Source organism: Spermophilus citellus (assembly GCF_964194105.1).
Source record: "Spermophilus citellus genome assembly, chromosome: 10".
Lineage (NCBI taxonomy): Eukaryota > Metazoa > Chordata > Mammalia > Rodentia > Sciuridae > Spermophilus > Spermophilus citellus.
Genome location: NC_138197.1, coordinates 47063376 through 47087607, shown reverse-complemented (window position 1 = coordinate 47087607; position 24232 = coordinate 47063376). Strand labels below are relative to the sequence as shown.

The 24232-nt window shown below is 35.6% G+C and overlaps 1 protein-coding gene across 1 annotated transcript in view; it reads left to right on the top strand.

Moving 5' to 3' along the window:
• The window catches only part of GYS2 (glycogen synthase 2), a gene marked incomplete at both ends in the record, with an annotated part of 60165 nt that overhangs the window by 16756 nt on the left and 19177 nt on the right, over positions 1-24232 (top strand). The window contains 7 exons of the mRNA XM_081310394.1: positions 5646-5790; positions 11302-11419; positions 11733-11853; positions 14224-14330; positions 14990-15049; positions 15748-15826; positions 16569-16682. Coding sequence (XP_081166520.1) covers positions 5646-5790; positions 11302-11419; positions 11733-11853; positions 14224-14330; positions 14990-15049; positions 15748-15826; positions 16569-16682 — 744 coding nt within the window. The remainder of the gene's footprint in view (positions 1-5645; positions 5791-11301; positions 11420-11732; positions 11854-14223; positions 14331-14989; positions 15050-15747; positions 15827-16568; positions 16683-24232) is intronic.

Genomic DNA, 24232 nt, shown 5'->3' with positions numbered 1-24232 from the left:
GATGAGGGATGAAAAGCATTGACCTTTATATTTCATCTGCCAACCAGATGGCAGAAATGCCCTTTTAGTTAATCAATATTCATGAGAAGGTCTCCCCTGGGGTGATAGAGAGCTGATGTAGCTTAACTTTGCTCAGAGTGCAATGGAGTGTGGAGGTGTAAGACCTGATTTCTGTCCCACTTGGGAGCAGCAGATCCACAGAGGCATGGTAAGAGTGACACACTGTGTGAACCCAAGACCGGCCTCTTATTCCTTTCTGTAGCTTGGAAAATGCTGTGAAGATAGATGCTGGGTTCACATACAGCTCTGAGTGCAGGTAGAGAAAGGGATTCTAGCTGCACTACAAGCCTTATTTCCTCTAACTTCTCACAGAACAATTTATTGGAAACACATTATAAGTTGATAGGTGAGATTTTTTTCTGTAACTCTGAAATGCATAGGTGGGATTCTTGGGATTCAAGTAGGACAGAAGTTATAGAAAACAGGAATGTGGGTTGTTACATGATCAAATAATTATGTTTGCTCATTTTAAGAAATGACCCAATTTCATGATACAAAGTCCTTCAGTTTTGATTTCTTTCTTTTATTTTCCATCAATTAGAATAATAAAAACACATATTTTATATTATTGGGTCAGCAATATTAATCAGGCATTTGTGTACCATAAATTAAGAGATTTTGCAGATTTGCAGTCTATATTACCAATCAAATGGATTTAGGGTTTTAAGGTTCAGTTTCAAAATCAGGAAAATTAGGAATTTGGAAAGTTACTATCCAAAGTCTTTTTTCAGTTTAAAAGTTCTAGAATTCTATGCAACAGTATGTGTGGGGGTGGAGAGTGGGTGTATACATACATGTGCATGCACATGGGTGCGTATTCCATGAATAACATTCAGAAAATGGTACTAGAAAGTTATACCAGTAGCTCAAACACACTTTGAGAGCAAGCAAGTTCTTTCTGAAAAAATTTAACATTTGCAAAGCAGTGAGAGGCCCTAATGAGATTCTCCCTATAAAAAGATCAGCCTAACCTAAAGGTCAGATTACAAGGATCAGGTGTACATTTGAGATAGTTACTGAGGAATTCAGACAACCAGGAGCTCAGGGAAACATCCTAATGGTGTATGAGAAGGGTGGACTGATAAGGGCAAACCAGTGACCTGTCATGAGCTCATCAGCAATGCTTCCCAGAGAAGAGCAGCCTTTGCTCTTTCTAAAAGAGAAAATAATAGATTGGCATATTGAATATTTCACTCCAGAGGACTTAAGAATATTATATAGTAGCAAGTAACTAATAAAAAACTAGTAACATACATTGGATGGTCTATTTTTAAGGAGCAAATATATTGTAGTAATTAACTTTATCTTTTTGATAATGTTATCCTTAGTATTTATTTCATATTATCTTCAAATATGATATCTCACTATACATATGTACATATATGCATAAAATATCAATTTCAAGCTCCTCTCTATTAGGTATATAAGCTTAGTCATACCCCAGTCCAGCTTTCTAGGAGATTCTTCTGCCAAGACAAGAAGATAACAAGTAGACAAAATTTAGATTTTGTGTTAAATTCTTAATCATTTTTCACAACAGAACCCCCTCCCCCCATATTCACATTAGGTTTAGAATTTGGGTGGGTGATATAAATAAAACACTGGTTACATACATGAAATTTTTTAAAAGTTCAAAATAGGAAATGAATCATAATTCAGTCTTAATGCAAATTACATATCAACTCAGGATCACTTTCAGTAAGTTTTAACTCAGATAAATAAATCTGAGGACAAAATTGGGATAAGAATAAAATATGGGGCTGGGATTGTGGCTCAGTGGTAGAGCGCTCACCTACCACTGGCAGGACCCGGGTTCAATTCTCAGCACCACATAAAAATAAAGGCATTGTGTTGTGTCTATCTTAAAAAAAAAAAAAAAAAAAAGATATTCTCTCTCTCCCTCTCTTTAAAAAAAAAGAAGAAAATAATTCAATTTTTGTAAAAGCAGAAAGATTATAACTTTTTGCTCAAATTTAATTGCTAACTGTAAACATTTTTTGTAATAGTCCACAAGATTTTGATGTTGTCTTCCAATTTTAAGTAAAATTCATTACCTGAAAGAGCATTGCAACTATTTTCAGTCAGCTTATACATTTTCTGAAAATTTCCAAGAAGACGTTATGTTTTCAAACTCACTATCTTAAGTTTGGCCATTAGTTACCCACCCCGCCTCTACTAAAATGTACATATAACTAATGCTTTTTTTTTTTTTAAAGAGACCTTTAGAGTGTGTGTGTGTGTGTGTGTGTTTCTTTTTCTTTTTTGGTACTGCAGTTTGAGCCAGGGAAACTCTACCACTAAGCTACATTCCCATCCCTTTTTACTTTTCTTTTCTTTTTTTTCTTTTTCTTTTTCTTTTCTTTTCCTTTTTTTTTTTTTTTTTTTTTTTTTTGATATAGGTTCTTGCTAAGTTGCTAAGACTGGTCTGGAACTTATGATTCTTCTGCTTCAGCCTCGCCAGTAGCTGGGATTACAGATGTGCGCCACTGCTCCCAGTCTCTCTTTTCTTAAAAGTAACAGAATTTACTGGCTGGAAATCTGCAGACTGTTTAGGATTAGTAAATGAGGAAGGAAGACTTAGACAACTAATGTATTTTAACTCTTTCTTCAAACCAAGTTTGAATCAGTCAACTTCAGGGATAAGGTTACCCTCCTATTTCACTGCATTGTTTTATTTATATACTTCAATCTATTTTTCTTTTGCACATAATATGCAGAATTCAATAAAAAGTCATGGGCACACATAGTAATACACAAGAAAGTAAGGTGCCTTGTCAAAAGAATCCGGTCTAGAAAGGTCTTAGATGTTGGAACAATCAGACAGAGATTGGTCTGCACAACGATAAATATTTGGGCGGTGGGGGGGGGGAGGCATCATGCATAAACAGGATGTAAAACCAGAGGTATGGCCGTCCACACTTCGTGCTTCACGTTAAGGGAGCCCCAAGCAGGCAGGGAAAGGCAATCACTGCACACCCGCCTGACTTCACAGTTATGTCACGGGGTCTCTGGCTTCTCCTGTCCTCCCTTGCATTCTTGTAGACTCAGTTTGTTCACTTAGAAAACCTATCTTCCCGTCTCTAAAGGTGGTAAGTGCTGTCTCATGTGTGAACTGTTCTCTGCAACATAAACACTGATCGTAATAACAATAGTTCAAGTTACTGGGCACCTTGCAGGTGCCAGGCATTTTTCTAAATAGGTGCTATGTTACTTCATTTGAAATTGACAAAAAACTCGATGAGGCAGGAAACCTTTCGTATTGCTTTCCAAGTTACTTTTCTTAAAGATAGGCTGTGTCTTTACCATTTCTCTAAATAAACCCTTTAGGTGGCTTTCCACTGAATATAGGACAAAGGCTAAATTCTCAGTTGAATCTTCAGGGATTTTGGTGATAGGCCCTATTATATCCCACCATTCTCTGTCTCTCACATTCCACACACTCAGTGCTGTAGTCAAATCAGACAGTCAGATATTTTCTGTACATGCTCTAGAACTTTTATCCTTGTTCTTTAGGGCAACTAATGTTTCAGTCCAAAATAACTTTCCCCAAATTAAACTTTCATGTCCCTGTCCAAATGTCATTTAAATCATCCAACCAGTTTGGAGATATAAAGATGAATAAGTCATGTTCCCTGCACTTGAAAATCTTACATTCTAGAGGTGATTCTGACAACATGAACACATATTAATGAGTAAGAAGTATTTTGCCCTATCCTCAAAGTGATTGGTCTTGCTCTGCTCTTACATCTTATTCAGGCTCACACTCATTTCTACCTAATTTTCACCTGTTCATCCACTAGTTTATATGCTCCTTGAAGGTAACATGTACACCAAAATTACTCAAGAAATGTTGGTTGAATGAAAGATTTGGTGGAATGAACGACCGCACCATATACAGCATGTAAGAAAATGTCCACTGATCTGAGTATGCTATGGAGAGCCCTGATTCAAACATCGTCACAAAGATGGCTGCAAATTCCACCGTCTTAAAAGAATGATCAGAAATATTTTTGCCTCAGTCATTATTCTAATGAGTCTTTTCTTTTTCAGCATTTCTCTTCTCTAGGGGGGCTGACTTGCTGGTAGAGCTGGAATCACAATGATATAAACACAAATGAGGATACAAACTTTGGAATCAGATTGGCTGGGGATCAATTCAGGGTTATTTTAAGATATTTCTCACCCCTAAATGGTTTGATTTCCCCCTCTGCACAATGAAGACAAAATTCATGTGTTATGGTTTAGATAGGAAGTGTCCCCTAAGGACTCCTATGTTGAAGACTCTTTTCCCTAATGTAGCAGTGTTCAGAGGTGAAGCTCTGGGGAAGAAGAGCTCTGGACGTGTGCACTTAAACTCTATCTTGTCCCTGCCTCCACCCCTCTGCTTCCTGGCTGCCTTGAGGTGAGAAGCTGTCCTCTGCTACATGCTTCTGCCATGATGCTCTGTCCTACCTCAGGCCCAGAGCTATGGAGCCAGCTGACCATGGACAGAATCTCTGGAATTGTGAGCTAAAATACAGCTTTCTTCCTTTCAGTTGTTTTTGTTAGGCATTTTGGTCACAGAGAAGAAAAGCTGAAAAACGTAACACATTTCAGCATTTTAAGGAGATTCAGTATGTTTTTGTGCTTAGAAGAGTGTCTAACATATAGTGTTAAAAAGCTCTGCACTGATAAAATGCCAAAAAAAATTTTTTTGGGGGGGACGGGTACCCGAGATTAAACTCAGAGGCACTCGACGACTGAGCCACATCCTATTTTGTATTTTACTTAGAGACAGGGTCTCACTGAGTTGTTTAGCGCTTTGCCCTTGCTGAGGCTGGCTTTGAACTCGTGATCCTCCTGTCTCAGACTCCCTAGTCGCTGGATGACAGACATGCTGCCACCACGCCTGGCAAAATGCCAGAAATTTTATATCCTCTTTTCTCTTAAGACATTGCTAGTTTCTTATGAAGCTATGTGACACATAACATTCAGTGAAATACCAGAGCCCACAAGAAGTGCCAATTATAAGTGATGTTTAGGGGTTTGGTTATTTTTCTTTAAGTTAAAATGCCAGAATTAGAGATGATTTCACAATCTAACATACTAGTTTAAAGTAACTATTAGCCTTTGAAATTATGAAATATCATATCTTTTCAGGTTCCCTTTAGCGCATTAAGGATGATATTAATTATCCTTATTTTCAGTGTCAATTTTAATGCCAGTTTTGTTTTATAGTTTATGGGTAAAATATGATAAAGTGCTTTGGGAAAAGGAACTTTCCCTATTTTTAGAAAATGTGAGATTAGTAAAATTATAATAAAATTCCCCAAATTCAAAAATTCCAAGTGATGATAGCAAAATGAAAAGATCACTCAGGGGGCTTAATAACAGATTAGAAGAAGAAATCAAGTAAACAGTGATTTTTAAAAAATCAATGGTTATATATTTTAGCAATAGTTTAATAAAAATTTATCAGTATTTTCACTGTGATCGTGCAATTTTTCCACATCCTTGAGGAGAGATAATTCATAAAATGTATGACTTTGGTTTGCTTGTGAAAGAGGATCAGTGTAAACAAATGTATGCTTGTTTGTTTTTAACAGTTTAACATAGACAAAGAGGCTGGGGAAAGGCAGATTTACCACCGATACTGCATGGAGCGAGCTTCTGTTCACTGTGCTCATGTGTTCACCACAGTTTCAGAAATAACAGCAATCGAGGCAGAACACATGCTGAAGAGAAAGCCTGGTAATTATTACCACTGAGTTTGTCACCTCACCTATCTTTCAACTGCAAATGATATTAGAGTATGAAGATTTTATTTTTTTTCCAGAATAAATATTAGATGAAAAATTGTACTTATTGCTACCATGTAATTCATTACATGCATTTCAATTCTTAATTTCAGTGGGTTTGTGATGAATTCAACGCTAAGCTATTACTGGAATATAGTAAGAGTTGAATCTTATTGAATAAGTGAGTTATGCTTTTAAAGTCCTAAGTACAAACAGAGTTTTCAAGACCTATTATATATAAGATAACTAACTTGGCATTTCTCTTTTAAGAAAATAAAAGTGAAGGAGAATTTAGAAATTTGTGGGAAATTGTCCCAGTCCTACATCTTATAATATTACCTCTTTGGTGCTGTTTTGTATAAGCCTGCTTTACCTCTCCCCAGACTTCCTTATAAATTTTTCTAGAAACCATTCCCAAATCCTACCAGATTTTTCAGTGCAAGCATGTTCATAAAACATCATGTGGTCACAGCAGATTGGTGCAGAAGTAGATACCTGATATAAGCTGAGCCAATCAGAATGCTCCCATGGGTGCCAGTCTGATCAGATGAGTCTGTTTGAATGCATCCTTGTCTTGGCATTGTTTCTTTTCCTATTCGGACCCACTGGATACAAAGAAGGTTAGACTACAAACTCTTGAGCATCTGGAGGAGGTATTTTAAGGTGTTAAATCACTCAAACAAAAAACAAGAATTCAAGTAATGAATAGGATGAGTAGGATGATCGTTTATGATATGTCTTCTTTCCAAAGATCCTTTTGGATTTTGGATTCTCTGGGATTCTCATTCCCATGTTCCTTGCAGGAATTTGTACCATTGATATGTTCATTTCTCTCCTGGATCTATTTTCTCTATCTACAGTATCCTTTTCTGAACTTAACAAACATGTTTTGTTTTTTTCCTATTCTAAAATGAGAAATTCTCACCAGGCAGCTACTCTGTCAAATATCTATGCAATCTCCTGACACCAAGTATGTTGGAATAACAAAACTACAGTTACCGTTTTCACTTATTAGCCCCTTGAACTCTGGCTTCTAAACCCTGGAAGTTTGAAATTGATTTTCTAAAAGAATCACCAAATTCAGGATTCTCTGATTTTTTTTTATGCTCTTTGACATTAAAAGTGATGAACAACTCTATCTTCCCCTCACTTTTCATGACACTGCATATTCTAAATTTTCTCCAATATGATTATTTTCTGGTGTCCCTAATAACTTTTCTACTTTCTTCTGCCTTTTAAAAGTAGGTCTTCCCCAACATGATTCCGCATCTTGCTTTCTTTATTGATTATTTTCTAAAAGTTTTATTTTCTCAGGGATACAACTGCAGAGTAATGGTGAAAAGCATGGACTTGATGTCAAACTGCCTGAATTCAGTATCGAAAATGATTTTGGGCTGAGTAAATGTCACTAACTATGTGACACTGTAAAAGTTATTTAAGCTCCCTGTGCCTTACCAGCATAATATAGATAGTAATTCTACCTGTAGTGTAGAATGGTTGCAGTGATTTAAAGAGTTAATATATGGAAAGAACTCAATATCTGGTTCACATAAATGTTGAGAAAAAGTTAGCAATCGTTATGTGGTGTGGATCACTGTCTAGATTTTCTTAGGTTTTCTGTATCACTGGCTGCCTACAAGCTAGCTTCACAAGCAAGTTCCAATAGAACTATAAACACTTCAGTCTAGTTCACTTTCTGGCTAGTGGTAGAAATACATGGTGGTCCTTATTGGAATTGTAAAATCTTTGAACATTTTATGGCTAAAGGAGGTCAATGCACTTTTAGTAGATCATGAAACATAAAAAAAAGCAAAAGCATTCTAAAAAGAAAAAAAGTATTATGTGGGTGGAAGCACCATGATTTTGTATTGTCTATTTTTTCTTGAAGTTCTCTACAGTTAAGAGTATTTTTTAAAAAAAGTATAACTACAGGGGCTGAGGCTGTGCCTCAGTGGTAGAGCATTCGCCTAGCATGTGCAAGGCACTGGGTTTGATCCTCAGCACCACATAAAAATAAATAAATAAATAAAACAAAGGTGTGTGTTTGTGTGTGTGTGTGTTTGTGTGTGTGTGTGTGTGTGTGTGTGTGTGTGTGTGTGTATATTGTATTTTTATTTTTGGTACTGGCGATTGAAGCCAGGGGCACTTTATCACTGAGCCATATTCCCAGCCCTTTCTTTAAAATGTTGAGACAGGGTCTTGCTAAGTTGGTGAGGCTGGCCTCAAACTTGTGATCCTCCTGCTTCAGTCGCCCAAGTTTTGGGGATTATAGGTAGGTGCTACTATGCCCACTTGTATGGTTTTTACCATAAGTTTGATTCAATGTCTAATGTTGAAAAGATGATATTTTGTTTAAAATATTGGAGAAAAGGCAATTTTATAAATTTACTAATTACAAATATATAACTTAATACTACATGTGCCTTAAAGATCATATGATGACATTTTCAACATTGTGTTTACACGTCAAGTTGTTAGTTTTGTGATTATTGATTTCTCAGTTTGTGGTAATACTTATAACTGAAATTCAAATGTCACCATTTAGTCATTTTTTCCTGTGCATCTTCAGAGAGGTGGAAGACATCAACATTGTCTTCTACTTGGAAATAATAGCAAGATGTTCATTCCCAGTGTTGCTTTCAGGGAGAGAAAAGAATTAGGGAGAAGGGGAAAGGATATGTTTTCAAAGCATATCTTAGAAGTTTTGATATTTCAGTGAATGTAAATGAATTGATAATATAACTAATTAGACTTACATAAACTAATTAATAAAATGAAATTGAAAGAAATACCAAATGTAGAGGGGAGAGGCTCACAAATTGGAGACTTTTGTTTATATTGAGATGATTTTTTTATAATATTAAAGTTGATATTAGATTTTTTATTCTAAAGAAAAAAAGCACAATTTAAATTGTGTCATTATGTAAGAGCACCTATATATTTCCAAATTTATCAATGAAGCATAAAAACAGTCTTAAAATCTTATTTCTTAAGCTATGTAGATAGTGGTGTGCTAGAATCAATTCATTCTGACTTCCAAAGTCCATTTGTTAAAACTTCAGGATATTTGTGAGCTGGTTGCCAAACATAGCCATTACTAAACATTTATTTATCTAAAATTACAATTTAATAACTATGTCAACATTCAAATAACATCATGTGCTAATTATTTTACTACATTTTAATAAATGCTCTTAGGTATGTGTGTATATTTATATATATTCTATATATAATACAATTTATAATATATAAATACAGTGGAAATACTACCATGGTGTTACTAAACAACATGTTAAGTACAGTTTTCTTCAAATATTTATTAGTACTATATACAGGAGTAGTTGGCCCTAAGTATCAAAGGGTTTGCATAATGAGAGCAACTATGAACAGAGTAGGGAGGAAGAGCAGGAAGAAAAGATTAACTTTAAACAGAGACATGAGATGGGAGGGAAAGGGAGAGAAAAGGTAAATTGCATGGAAATGAAGGGAGACCCTCATTGCTATACAAAATTACATATAAGAGGTTGTGAGGGGAATGGGAAAACAAACAAGGAGAGAAATGAATTACAGTCGTTGGGGTAGAGAGAGAAGATGTGAGGGAAGGGGAGGGGGAATAGTAGGGGATAGGAAAGGTAGCAGAATACAACAATTACTAATAGGGCATTATGTAAAATTGTGGATGTGTAACCGACGTGATTCTGCAATCTGCATTTGGGGTAAAATTGGGAGTTCATAACCCACTTCAATCTAATGTATGAAATATGACATGTCAAGAGCTTTGTAATGTTGTGAACAACCAATAAAAAAATAATAAAAAAAAATTTAAAAAAATGTTAGAAAAAATTGTGTCTATTAATTATGTATTTTTGTCATTATTTTCTAAACAATGTGGAATAACAATTATATACATAGCATTTACATTGTATTGTAAGCTAAAGAAGTATAGTAACCTAAAGATGATTTAAAGTTTAAGGGAGGATGTCATAGATTTTATGCAATTCTACACTATGTTATTTTATTTTTGGAACCTATAAATATGTTTAAAATAAAAAGTAATGAAGTGAAGGTATTTTTCATAACAAATTATAATCTAATCCCTATGAAAAAAGAATAAAGTTATTTGTTTTAAATAATAAATTCATGTAACAAATTTAATTCATGACATTATCCATATGAGTATTGCTAGGAAATTTTCAGAAACAGAGAGACATGTACACAGAAAATGGAGAGAAGACATGAATTACTGGTGGTCTCCTGAGCTACTCCAATGAGCAGGTGTACCACCCCTTCTTAGTTTCTGATGTACATGAATATAGAGGCCACCAGGTGAGCTCAGGAGGGGCCATGCTAAGTGATACCACAGACTGGAATAATCTGGCTATAGGTGGATGTCTGTTGGGGGATGAGACAACCTAAGGTTCTGATTCTGAAATGGGGACATCGGAAGGTGAGGGTAGTAGCCTCTGTCTTCCATCTTCAATATAATCTCATGACCTCTGAGGTTTTCCTAGGTCTCATTCCATTGCTCCCTACTCCAGTTCTGTCTGAAACCTTGTCATTGGGGATCCGGGAATGGGAAGGGCAATCTCTTTATGTCCCCTAATGGGCAAGACCCACCTCTTCCTACACCATTTTATATGGGACTTGAGCATCCACGCATTTTGCTATCCAAGAGGATCCTAGAATCAATCTTGAATATTAAGGAACAACTGTGTAGCAAATGCCAGATTACTTAGTAAAAACTCATGAAAATCAAAAAATTTTTTTCACATAAAAAATGATTGAAAAACTAGGGACCATTTCTAGAGAACAGCCTTTTATTAATAAAAGATTATTCAAAACAATATGACATATTTCTAATTCTGGCTCAAATCTCCATTGCAAGAATTACCATTGCTGGGTATTAAACTTTTTGATATAGCTTCTTTTTTCCCCCCTTGTTTTTGTTTTTAGTGCTTCTAAATGTGATAACCCATGTAATCAGTTCAATAGGTGGTTTCTACTATGTGCTCTGAGTAATCTCTCTCTTGTTGATAACCAATATATTGAAAACCAAAAATGTCTTCTTGCCAGAACAAAATGTTTGGGGCATAATGAATCATTTGTATTAGAAAGAAGAAATTAGCACAATGTGTCAAACTGTGTTCTACTATCATGTATAACCAATTAGAACAAATAAACAAAAAAAGTCTTTAAAAAAGAAAAAAGAAATTAGAACTAACAAATCAGGAATAAGAAATAGAAATTTTATTTCATTGTACCAATCACTCATTATTTTTTAGATCAAGTACTCCTGATTTCCTATCTCCACCAAAAGACTGCATTCTGAAGTTTTATGCATTTTAAATTCTATGGTTACAAACTGGAAATGTTAGTCTAATTTTACAGACTTAAAAATACCTTTTCTCCCCTAAAATGCTACTTACTACCTCTCAAAGGCTTCACTTTTGTTCTGCTTTTCCAGATGTGATTACTCCAAATGGCTTGAATGTTAAGAAGTTTTCAGCAGTGCACGAGTTTCAAAATCTCCATGCCATGTATAAGGCCAGGATCCAAGATTTTGTTAGAGGTCATTTTTATGGGTATGCTTTTCTGGGCTATTTGTTTATTTATTTATTTAGGCACTGGGGATTGGCCCTAGTCATTTGCTTATACTAGGCAAATTCTCTACCACTGAGTTGTATCTCTAGCCCATGCTTTTCTTTACTTAAAGAAAAAAAGAAAGAAAAAAGAAAAGAAAAAGCATGTGATTTTACATATCTTTAGTAGAGAGAAAGCAGGATCATTTTAGTAAATGTTTCTCTATCACAGTCCCTCTGTTCTCCAATGGAATTCATGTGTACATTTTTGTTGCTGTTGCCTTATTTAATATGAAACTGTTTGGCTTTGTTTTAGTCATCTGGACTTCGATCTTGAAAAGACTTTATTCTTTTTCATTGCTGGGAGGTATGAGTTTTCAAATAAAGGAGCTGACATCTTCCTAGAATCCTTATCCAGACTGAACTTCCTGCTAAGGGTAAGAAAGCTCCAGGGCAGGACACAATGCTTTTCTGGCGATGACTTTCTTCTTTAAGAGTGAAGAACTTTCTGGCTTCTTAAATAGCTTTCAAGAGGATGTATGATATTGAACATTTACAAAGGTAACCTTATCCTGAAAGTGACACTGCACTTTCAATTTACATATTAGAATTATTGAATTGTTCACCTGCATATTTATCTGTATTGTCCAGTATGTTTTTAAAAGAGAACCTCACACCATATGTGCTATTATAAGAAGTTGTTATAACATTTCTTTTTCTTCCCAGGAGCTTATAATAAGTTGAAAGATAAATATAAAGAAATTGAGTGGATAGATAACAAATTACCACTCTTTTTTTTTTTTTCTAAACCAATGAAGATGTGGCTTGGGCATATCTCAATTGCAGTGGAAGATGTGGCTGGAGTATATGACAATAGGTGTCCTAATACTGACCCTGGGTATTGCATTTAGCCATTCAATCACAGGTGTTTCTGACCATGGCCACCCTCCCCCAACTCAAGCAGACCTTCAGAGTAGCATGTGCCATGTGGCTACCTGCCAAGTACTACAGCACTAGCTCTCTGAAGAACAGGACAGACACATGTCAACTGTTTCTCCCCAACTCACTAGCCATGTTCCATTTCCAAGTTTAAGAGTCTCAAACTGCAAGTCTAGGAGATGTCCTTCCACATGGAAACACTAAAAAGGAAAAGTAGGCTCTTCTTCCCAGAATTACGGCATTTCCCCACCTCAGGAAGATGGGCCTTAAAGGAGGTTCTCAACTAATTCAGCAATAAAATATGTACCATAGAGATAACTATTTTAAAAAGGTACCATGACATAGTAATCGATTAAAATAATTTGTTTATATTACAATCCTATTACATACAAATATAGAATAAGTAACAGGAAAATATCCCCAAGAACCTTATGTAAAATTTTGATCTTATTAAGATATTGAGCCAATCTAGATTTCCCTGAGTTCTGTACTCTTCTCCAGTTAAATTTTTTCAGGGACATAGATTCATCTTTGCCTTAGAGAAGATATTGTACCAAGTACTCTAAAAGATTCACTGAAACCACATTAATAAGGAAGAAATACATGAATAAAAATCCCATTTGCAAAATAGAACCCAAGATCAAACAGATGATTCTGGTATAATCTTATTTCATATATGAGTTCATTCAATAATCTTAATAAATGGACTCACAGCTATATCAAACATATATCATGTTTAGGAACATTATTAATAAATCTATCAATATAATTATTATTGAGAGTCATAGTATTTTTAAATGTGAAGAAAAAAACCTACTGCTATTATGCTAGTCAACAAACATAATTATAGTACTTGGAGAAGTCAAAAGAAGGCACTCTTTTTTCCATATGGTGTGCATTTATTCTTTGGTTGCACATTGACTACTTCTGTGGTGAGTTTCTTTCTTATCCTGTGGTTTTTGTAGATTTCCTGAACAAAATGTCAGGCCCCAGAGTGCAGAGGTCACATACTTAATGGTCAAATGCCTCACGCACAGGAGATAGTCAAACACGCATATGTTTGCAGTTGGAGTTTATACATTTACTTCCCAAACTGCTAGGCTAATAGCACTTGTGGGACATGGAAGAGAATTATGGATTTTAGACTCAAAATCATCAGTTTAAATCTCAGCTTTGCTCTAAGGAGCTCAGAAGAAATATTAAACCTCTCATGGCTCCCTTTTGATATTGATAAAATGAGGAAAGTGATATCTATTGTACGTGGTTATTATGAGCACTGGGTCAAATTATGTGTTTTAAGTGCCCTATCACAGTTCCTGCTGCACAGAAGTACTGAGTCTGTATGTATTCCCTTGATTTAGGCCTGAAAACCAAAATGCAGCATAAGGACAATCAAAGACATTTGACAGAAAAACATAAATGATCTATCGGTGCCAATCAATGTGAATAAACTAAAAAAGATTAAAAAGAACAAACTAGAAGTCAGTCCTCACTAATTTCTAATCTCAAATTTTAAAGAATTAATTTTAGCCTTGAAATATCAGCTCACATTTATGATTAATTTTTTAACCACAGAAAAGCACAGTGATATGGATAGCAGTTGTTACCTATTTTAGGTGATAGATTTCATGAAAATATTCCTAAGTTTTCAAACTGTTCATTGACAAGTCTTGACTGAAAGCCATATTTAAATTAAATTGCTGAAAAAGTCTTAGGAAGATAAAAGTCATTTCTCTGTGAATCATAAGTAAATCTTTCTGTCTAAATACATGTAAAAACACTATTTTATCAAAGTTTAAGGTCCATTTGTCACTTGCTTGTGCAATCTTTGACAGTTGACTCTGTTGTGTTTTCTAATCTCTCATCAGATGCATAAAAGTAACGTCACAGCAGTGGTGTTTTTCATTATGCCTGCCAAGACAAATAATTTCAACGTGGAAACCCTGAAAGGACAGGCAGTTCGAAAACAGCTATGGTAATCTCACGTCTCGTGAATCTCAAAGCAATAAATGTAAAGGGGTTTGTTTTGAAGTGCATGATCTATGAGATATTTCCTTGAACGTTGTTGTTTTTTTTTAAGATTATTATAGCACAAATCGATTCTCTTCTATTGGGCTGCTTTGTTGGATTATGTAATCCTGATGACATCATAGGTATTATTGGAAAATCTTTGGAATGAGCAAACATGGAAGGATCAGTCTTCTGCAGAAATATTTAAAGATGGGTTAAATGTGTGTTCTGCTTTCAATTGTGAAAATTTTTAAACATATGCCAAAATAAAGAGATTTAGTGTAGAGACTTCTTCCATGCTCAGCCAGATTCAGCACCATCAACCAGTTCCCACACTTGCTGTCTTTTACACCTTCACCTTCTGCCCTCCCTGCTCTCAACCAGCTCCCATCACCATCAAGCAAAAAAGTTGAAGCTCCCGGAGTTGATCAAGATGTTCTGTTGCCTCAGCTTTGAGGTTTTTCACTCAAGCTAAATTGGCAAATAAAAAATAATAGAAGAAGTTGTGCAGAGGAGACTTGTAATTTCAAAAATTACAAGTGATGAAACAATAGCATTGCTATGACAAATGAAGATTGAAAGTTATAATGCTGTCTGAATTAGAAACCTTTCCATTTCAAACAGGGACACTGTGCATTCTATGAAGGAAAAGTTTGGAAAGAAACTCTATGATGCATTATTGAGGTAGGTGTTCGAAAAACACACATTTCAAACATTTAGGACTTCACTATTCAAATTTAACCATCCAGACACTACCATGTACTTACTTTGTTCTAAATACAAGGTAATTAATATAATAGCCTTTGAAGATACGTTGTCATGTGAACAGTAGTTTTATGCTTTGTTTGACAAACACCAGTAAACAGCTTGCATGTTTGAGAACACATTTGCTCATGCTGGCAGATTCTATGTCCATGGGAACTCTTTACAGGTTAGTATGTCAATCTGAAACAGAGGGTGAGCTCAAGTCAAAATGCAGGGGTGTGTGTGTGTGTGTGTGTGTGTGTGTGTGTATACACATATATATTTAGATATATTGATCATAATGAATATTCATATATCTAATTTGTATTTATTTACATGCTAAATCTATGTTATCATCCTTATTTAATAATATGGATAACATAATAATAAATAAGAAATATATGTGCATATGTCTGACACTTAGAAAGCACTTAATTATTGCCAACTATCTTTACTTTTTTTTAAAAAAATTTTAAATTGTAGTTGGACACAATACCTTTGTTTCATTTATTTTTTATTTTTATGTAGTGCTGAGAATCCCACCCAGGGCCTTGCATGTGCTAGGCAAGCACTCCACTGCTTAGTCACAACCCTAGCTCCTGTTTTTATTTTTATTATTAACATGTTTTTCCTAACAGAGGAGAAATTCCTGACATGAATGATATTTTGGATCGTGATGACTTAACAATTATGAAAAGAGCCATCTTTTCAACTCAGGTAAAAAGAAAAAAAAGTGCCCACCATTTCTCATAACTGTTAAAATCAATCTAAGTCAATATTTTAATTTGCTGGAATGTACTAATTTGGGAAATTTTTAGACTAGAGGGTTATAAAAGACATTCTCACATAATTACCTGAATCATGTCCTTTTTTGAGTAATTTTAAGGATTTCTTTTAACACTCTCATGAAACTTGTTTTTGTATCCACTTGCAGAATTGATTTGTAATTAATTTATCCAGTTTAAAAACTATATACTAACAACACAAAAAAAAGCCTTCCAAATTTTTCCAAAAGCATAGAATTTGTGTTATGGTTGAAAAAAAAAGTGAATGTTTTTTAGTAGAATGGAATTATTGCAAAAAGGATAAATCGTGTTAGGCATGCACTGGAACTCTTGTCCTAACAGGAAGGTACCAGGTGCAAGAGGGCAGTTCTGGAAAATTCCTGGACACCCTTATATTCTAAACAAGTCTCCAAAGCAGTCACAAAGTTTACATTTTTCACATGGTGGCTTCAGATGGAAAACAAAAGTTACATGTGCTTACCATCTGTGAAAGGAAGTTCTCAAACCCATTGTCTTCCTCTGAAACACACACAAAACTTAGTCATGCTCATCAGTCTCATCTACAAAGTCTGAGAACCATAAAGGTTGCTTGAAATGTCAGTGACCTATTGTTAAATTAGTCACCCTTATTAATTCTTTGCACAATTGACATTTTCTTCCCTCTATTGCTTCAGCGACAGTCTTTGCCTCCTGTGACCACGCACAACATGATTGATGACTCCACAGATCCCATCCTCAGCACCATTAGGCGGATTGGGCTTTTCAACAACCGTGCAGACAGAGTCAAGGTAGACGTAATTGGTTTCGTAGGCCTTTTCACAGTTATAAGAATACATTTCTGGAGAATTGATGAGAAGTCTTAGTTGTTTTAACATCTACCAGGATGTTTTAAACATTTCTAAATGAAATTAATTGCTTCTTCTTTTAGGCAATTACAATATAATGAATATTTTGGTTTCATTCTTGAAAAGCAAGGCATATTCATAGTTTTGAGTCAGAATTCTACAACGTATTGTACAATATTATCAATAATTATAAGAAAATTGACCACAATAAAAATGTATTCTAAGAATTTCCTTAATGAAGGAATCTGATATTAACATGAATTATGCTTATTTTTTCCTGATAGAGTTCTATTTAAAGGGATAATATGAGAGACTATCAGTTTTAGAGAAGGTGTTTTTATGTGCTTTTCTATAGACCAATTCATCTTTTGACGCTTGAGTTTCTGTAATGTCTAGGTACAGTAGTGCATGCTGAGGATATTTACATGAGTAAGATCCAGTTCTGCCACTATGTGCTTCACCTGATGTTTACTGAGCCTGTTCTGTTCTGGGACGGAGCTGGGCGTGGGTGGCAATGGTGAACTTGTAAATAGATGATTGCTTAACTCTGCTCAGTTTCATTCATCAGTGTTCAAGACGGAATTGTCAGAAGCTGTTAGGAATCTTTTCTAAGCAACCCACTCTTCCTTTTTTTCTGACACTTTTAACATATGACTTCCTCGAGAATCCTGTGTTATCTTCAGCATCCCTCCAGCCGACCTCAAATATAGGTTTCAACTTTTTTTTTTCAGGTTCTATGAACAGTTGTGGAATCTCATTGTCTCCCATATTCTTAAGAAACTTGCCCTATGAGTTTCTTTGTCTCTCTCTGTCTCTCTCTGTCTCTCTCTGTCTCTCTCTGTCTCTCTCTGTCTCTCTCTGTCTCTCTCTCTCTCTCTCTCTCTCCACAGTGTGTCAACACCAACTTGGCCTCATTCTTACATAGTTCATCATAGACCTATATTTGTCAACTTTTTGTGTCTTAGAAATGAAATGGTGGGGGCAAGGAAAGCCTCATGTTTTCCTGTACATTTCTGTTTTTCTCAAAACCTTTCTTGTCACACCCATATCTAACTCTGGTCCTTTCTTTGAGGGTCTGCCAGGAGCCTGGCATTTGTTATGGACAATAGAGATGGAAGAAAGGAAGACTGGAAGGTGGGAGGGAAGATGATAGGTCATGAGGAAGCCCCCTGCCCTTGGGAAAACTCAAGCTGGAGAGTCCTGTTATGAGCCTGTGTGACTGTTGAACCCTGCCCTGGGTAGGGCAGTGATTTGGATTAGAAATATAAGAAATAAGGGAAATAAAGACAAATAAACAGAAACAGATCAAACAGGACTCAGCGGATCACCAGAGCTCCTGGTAGGAGAATGCTGGCAGACTATGAGGAAGATCTGCACATTTATTATATAGGTTTAAACATCAAAGGGATTCACTGTGAAAAGGCTTCTTTTTAAATTTTATTTATTTATTTATTCTGATTTGTTATACGTGATATCAGAATGCATTTCAATTCATAGTACACATATAGAGCAGAAGTTTGCATGTCTCTAGTTGTACACAAAGTAGAGTCACACTATTCATGTCTTCATATATGTATTTAGGGTAATGATGTCCATCTCATTCCACCATCTTTCCTACCCCTGTGCCCCCTCCCTTCCCCTCCCTCCCCTTTTCCCTATCTAAAGTTCCTTCATTTCTCCCATGCTCTCTCCAACCCCCATTATGGATCAGCATCCACATATCAGAGAAAACATTAGGCCTTTGTTTTTTGGGGATTGGCTTACTTCACTTAGCATGATATTCTCCAACTCCATCCATTTATCTGCAAATGCCATGATTTTATTCTCTTTTAATGCCGAGTAATATTCCATTTGGAATATATATATCCCACAGTTTCTTTATCTATTCATCTATTGAAGAGCATCTAGGTTGCTTCCACAGTTTGCTATTGTGAATTGAGCCGCTATAAACATTGATGTGGATGCATTAGTATAGTATGCTGATTTTAAGTCATTTGGGTATAGACTCCTCAGAGTCTATATCCAAATGGTGGTTCCATTCCAAGTTTTCCAAGAAATCTCCATACTGCTTTCCAGATTGGTTGTACCAATTTGCATTCCCACCAGCAATGTATGAGTGTGCCTTTTCCCCCACATCCTTGCCAACAGTTATTGTTGCTTGTACTCTTGATAGCTGCCATTCTGACTGGAGTGAGATGAAATCTTAGAGTAGTTTTGATTTGCATTTCTCTAATTACTAGAGATGTTGAACATTTTTTCATGTATTTGTTGGTTGATTGTATATCATCTTCCAAGATGTGTCTGTTCAGTTCCTTGGCCCTCTCGCTGATTGGGTTGTTTGTTTTCTTGGTGTTAAGTTTTTTGAATTCTTTATACATCCTAGAGATAGTGCTCTATCTGATGTGTGTGTGGCAAAAATTTGTTCCCATTCTGTAGGCTTTCTACTCACCTCACTTACTTTTTTCTTTTGCTGAGAAGAAGCTTTTCAGTTTGAATCCATCCCACTTATTGATTCTTGACTTTATTCCTTGTGTTATAGGAGTTTAATTAAGGAAATCAGGGCCTAATCCGACATGATTAAGATTTAGGCCTACTTTTTCTTCTATTAGGTGCAGGGTCTCTGATCTAATTCCTAGGTTCTTGATTCACTCTGAGTTGAGTTTTGTGCATGGTGAGAGATAGGGGCTTAATTTCCTTTTGCTGCATATGGATTTCCAGTTTTCCCAGCACCACTTGTTGAAGAAGCTATCTTGCCAATCTAGGTTTCAGTTATTTTTTCAATGCTGGGGATCAAATCTAGGGCCTCACACAGGCCAGGCAAGCACTCTGCCACCAAGCCATACTTCCAGACCTGAAAAAATTATTTGTGAGTTCAATGAAATAATTTACCAGGATTGGAGAAGCCCTTTATTTTATAAACATATAAAACACTTTGGTATCTTTGTGCCTATGCAGATGTTATTATCTCTTTCTTTTTTTTAATTTTATTTTTTTATTGGTTGTTCACAACATTACAAAACTCTTGACATATCATATTTCATACATTAGATTGAAGTGGGTTATGAACTCCCAATTTTACCCCAAATGCAGATTGCAGAATCACGTCGGTTACACATCCACAATTTTACATAATGCCCTATTAGTAATTGTTGTATTCTGCTACCTTTCCTTTCCCCTATTATCCCCCCTCCCCTCCCCTCCCATCTTCTCTCTCTACCCCATCTACTGTAATTCATTTATCTCCTTGTTTATTTTCCCATTCCCCTCACAACCTCTTATATGTAATTTTGTATAGCAATGAGGGTCTCCCTTCATTTCCATGCAATTTCCCTTTTCTCTCCCTTTCCCTCCCATCTCATGTCTCTGTTTAATGTTAATCATTTTTTATTCTTTTTTTATTTTTTTAAATTTTTTTTTATTGTTGGTCGTTCAAAACATTACATAGTTCTTACTATATCATATTTCACAGTTTGATTCAAGTGGGTTATGAACTCCCATTTTTACCCCGTATACAGATTGCTGTATCACATCAGTTACACTTCCATTGATTTACATATTGCCATTCTAGTGTCTGATGTATTCTGCTGTCTATCCTATTCTCTACTATCCCCCTTCCCCTCCCCTCCCCTCCCCTTTTCTCTCTCTACCCCCTCTACTGTAAATCATTTCTTCCACTTGTATTATTATTCTCTTACCCCTCCTTTTCTTCCTGTTCTTCCTCCCTGCTCTGTTCATAGATGCTCTCATTATATCAAAGAAGACATTTGGTATTTGTTTTTTAGGGATTGGCTAGCTTCACTAAACATAATCTGCTCTAGTGCCATCCATTTCCCTCCAAATTCTATTATTTTGTCATTTTTTATTGCTGCATAGTACTCCATTGTGTATAGATGCCACATTTTTTTTATCCATTCATCTACTGAAGGGCATCTGGGTTGGTTCCACAATCTAGCTATTGTGAATTGTTGCTGCTATGAACATCGATGTGGCAGTATCCCCAGTATCCCTGTAGCATGCTCTTTTAAGGCCTTCAGGGAATAGTCCGAGAAGGGCAATAGCAGGGTCAAATGGTGGTTCCATTCCCAGCTTTCCCAGAAATCTCCATACTGCTTTCCAAATTGACCGCACCAATTTGCAGTCCCACCAACAATGTACAAGTGTACCCTTTTCTCCACATCCTCGCCAGCACTTGTTGTTGTTTGACTTCATAGTGGCTGCCAATCTTACTGGAGTGAGATGGTATCTTAGGGTGGTTTTGATTTGCATTTCTCTGACTGCTAGAGATGGTGAGCATTTTTTCATGTACTTGTTGATTGATTGTATATCCTCCTCTGAGAAGTGTCTGTTCAGGTCCTTGGCCCATTTGTTGATTGGGTTATTTGTTATCTTATTGTCTAATTTTTTGAGTTCTTTGTATACTCTGGATATTAGGGCTCTATCTGAAGTGTGAGGAGTAAAAATATGTTCCCAGGATGTAGGCTCCCTATTTACCTCTCTTATTGTTTCTCTTGCTGAGAAAAAACTTTTTAGTTTAAGTAAGTCCCATTTGTTGATTCTTGTTATTAACTCTTGTGCTATGGGTGTCCTATTAAGGAATTTGGAGCCCGACCCCACAATATGTAGATTGGAGCCAACTTTTTCTTCTATCAGACGCAGAGTCTCTGATTTGATATCAAGCTCCTTGATCCATTTTGAGTTAACTTTTGTGCATGGTGAGAGAAAGGGATTCAGTTTCATTTTGTTGCTTATGGATTTCCAGTTTTCCCAACACCATTTGTTGAAGATGCTATCCTTCCTCCATTGCATGCTTTTAGCCCCTTTATCAAATATAAGATAGTTTTAACTTTGTGGATTAGTCTCTGTGTCCTCTATTCTATACCATTGGTCCACCTGCCTGTTTTGGTACCAGTACCATGCTGTTTTTGTCACTATTGCTCTGTAATATAGTTTGAAATCTGGTATCTCTATACCACCTGATTCACACTTCCTGCTTAGAATTGCTTTTGCTATTCTGGGTCTTTTATTTTTCCATATGAATTTCATGATTGCTTTCTCTATTTCTACAAGAAATGCCATTGGGATTTTGATTGGCATTGCATTAAACCTATAGAGAACTTTTGGTAATATCGCCATTTTCATAATGTTAGTTCTGCCTATCCATGAACAGGGTATATTTTTCCATCTTCTAAGATCTTCTTCTACTTCTCTCTTTAGGGTTCTGTAGTTTTCATTGTATAAATCTTTCACCTCTTTTGTTAGGTTGATTCCCAAGTATTTTATTTTTTTTGAGGATATTGTGAATGGAGTGTTTTTCCTCATTTCCATTTCAGAAGTTTTGTTGCTGACATACAGAAATGCCTTTGATTTATGCGTGTTGATTTTATATCCTGCCACTTTGCTGAATTCATTTATTAGTTCTAGTAGTTTCTTTGTAGACCCTTTTGAGTCTTCTAGGTATAGAATCATGTCATCTGAAAATAGTGATAATTTAAGTTCTTCTTTTCCTATTTTTATGCCTTTAATTTCTTTCGTCTGTCTAATTGCTCTGGCCAGTGTTTCGAGAACTATATTGAATAGAAGTGGTGATAGAGGGCATCCCTGTCTTGTTCCAGATTTTAGAGGGAATGCCTTTAACTTTTGTCCATTCAGAATGATGCTAGCCTGAGGCTTACCAGAGATAGCTTTTACAATGTCAAGGTAAGTTCCTGTTATCCCTAGTTTTTCTAATGTTTTGAACATAAAGGGATGCTGTACTTTGTCGAATGCTTTCTCTGCGTCTATCGAGATGATCATATGGTTCTTATCTTTAAGTCTATTGATGTGGTGAATAACATTTATTGATTTCCGTATGTTGAACCATCCTTGCATCCCAGGGATGAATCCTACTTGATTATGGTGCAAAATTTTTTTGATGTGTTTTTGTATTCGATTCGCCAGAATTTTATTGAGGATTTCTGCATCTAGGTTCATTAGAGATATTGGTCTGTAGTTTTCTTTCTTTGAGGTGTCTTTGTCTGGTTTCGGAATCAGGGTGATGTTGGCCTCATAGAATGAATTTGGAAGAGCGCCCTCTTTTTCTATTTCCTGAAATAGCTTGAAAAGTATTGGTATTAATTCTTCTTTAAAGGTTTTGTAAAACTCCGCTGTGTACCCATCCAGTCCTGGGCTTTTCTTGGTTGGTAGTCTTTTGATGGCTTCTTCAATTTCATCCATTGATATTGGTCTGTTCAAATTGTGTGTATCCTCCTGACTCAGTCTGGGCAAATCATATGACTTAAGAAATTTATCGATGTCTTCACTATCTTCTATTTTATTGGAATGTAGGTTTTCAAAATAATTTCTAATTGTCTTCTGTATTTCTGTAGCATCTGTTGTGATATTGCCTTTTTCATCCCGTATGTTAGTAATTTGAGTTTTCTCTCTTCTTCTCTTCGTTAGCATGGCTAAAGGTCTGTTGATCTTATTTATTTTTTCAAAGAACCAACTTTTAGTTTTGTTAATTTTTTCAATAGTTTCTTTTGTTTCAATTTCATTGATTTCCGCTCTGATTTTAATTATTTCTTGCCTTCTGCTACATTTGCTGTTGTTTTGCTCTTCCTTTTCTAGGGCTTTGAGATGAAGTGTGAGCTCATTTATTTGTTGTTTTTTTCTTTTTTTGAGGAATGACCACCAGGCGATGAATTTTCCTCTTAAAACTGCTTTCATTGTGTCCCATAGATTCCGATATGTTGTGTCTGTATTTTCATTTATCTCTAAGAATTTTTTTCATTTCCTCCTTTATGTCTTCTGTAACCCATTGATCATTCAGTAACATATTGTTCATTTTCCATGTGATGTAGGATTTTTCCTTCCTTCTTTTATCATTGATTTCCAGTTTCATTCCATTATGATCATATAAAATGCATGGTATTATCTCCACCCCTTTATATTTACTGAGGGTTGCCCTATGGCATAATATATGGTCTATTTTTGAGAAGGATCCATGTGCTGCTGAAAAAAAGTATATCCATTTGATGATGGTTGATATATTCTACATATGTCAGTTAAGTCTAGGTTATTGATTGTGGTATTGAGTTCTATAGTTTCTTTATTCAACTTTTGTTTGGGGGATCTGTCCAATGGTGAGAGAGGTGTGTTGAAGTCACCCATAATTATTGTGTTGTGATCTATTTGATTCTTGAACTTGAGGAGAATTTGTTTTATGAATGTTGCAGCACCATTATTTGGTGCATAAATATTGATAATTGTTATGTCTTGTTGGTGAATGGTTCCTTTTAACAGTATATAATGTCATTCTTTATCCCTTTTGATTAACTTAGTCTTGAAGTCGATTTTATTCGATATGAGGATGGCCACCCCTGCTTGCTTACGAGGACCGTGTGCGTGGTATATTTTTTCCCATCCTTTCACCTTCAGCCTGTGTATGTCTTTTCCAATCAGATGTGTCTCCTGGAGGCAGCATATTGTTGGATTTGTTTTTTTAATCCATGATA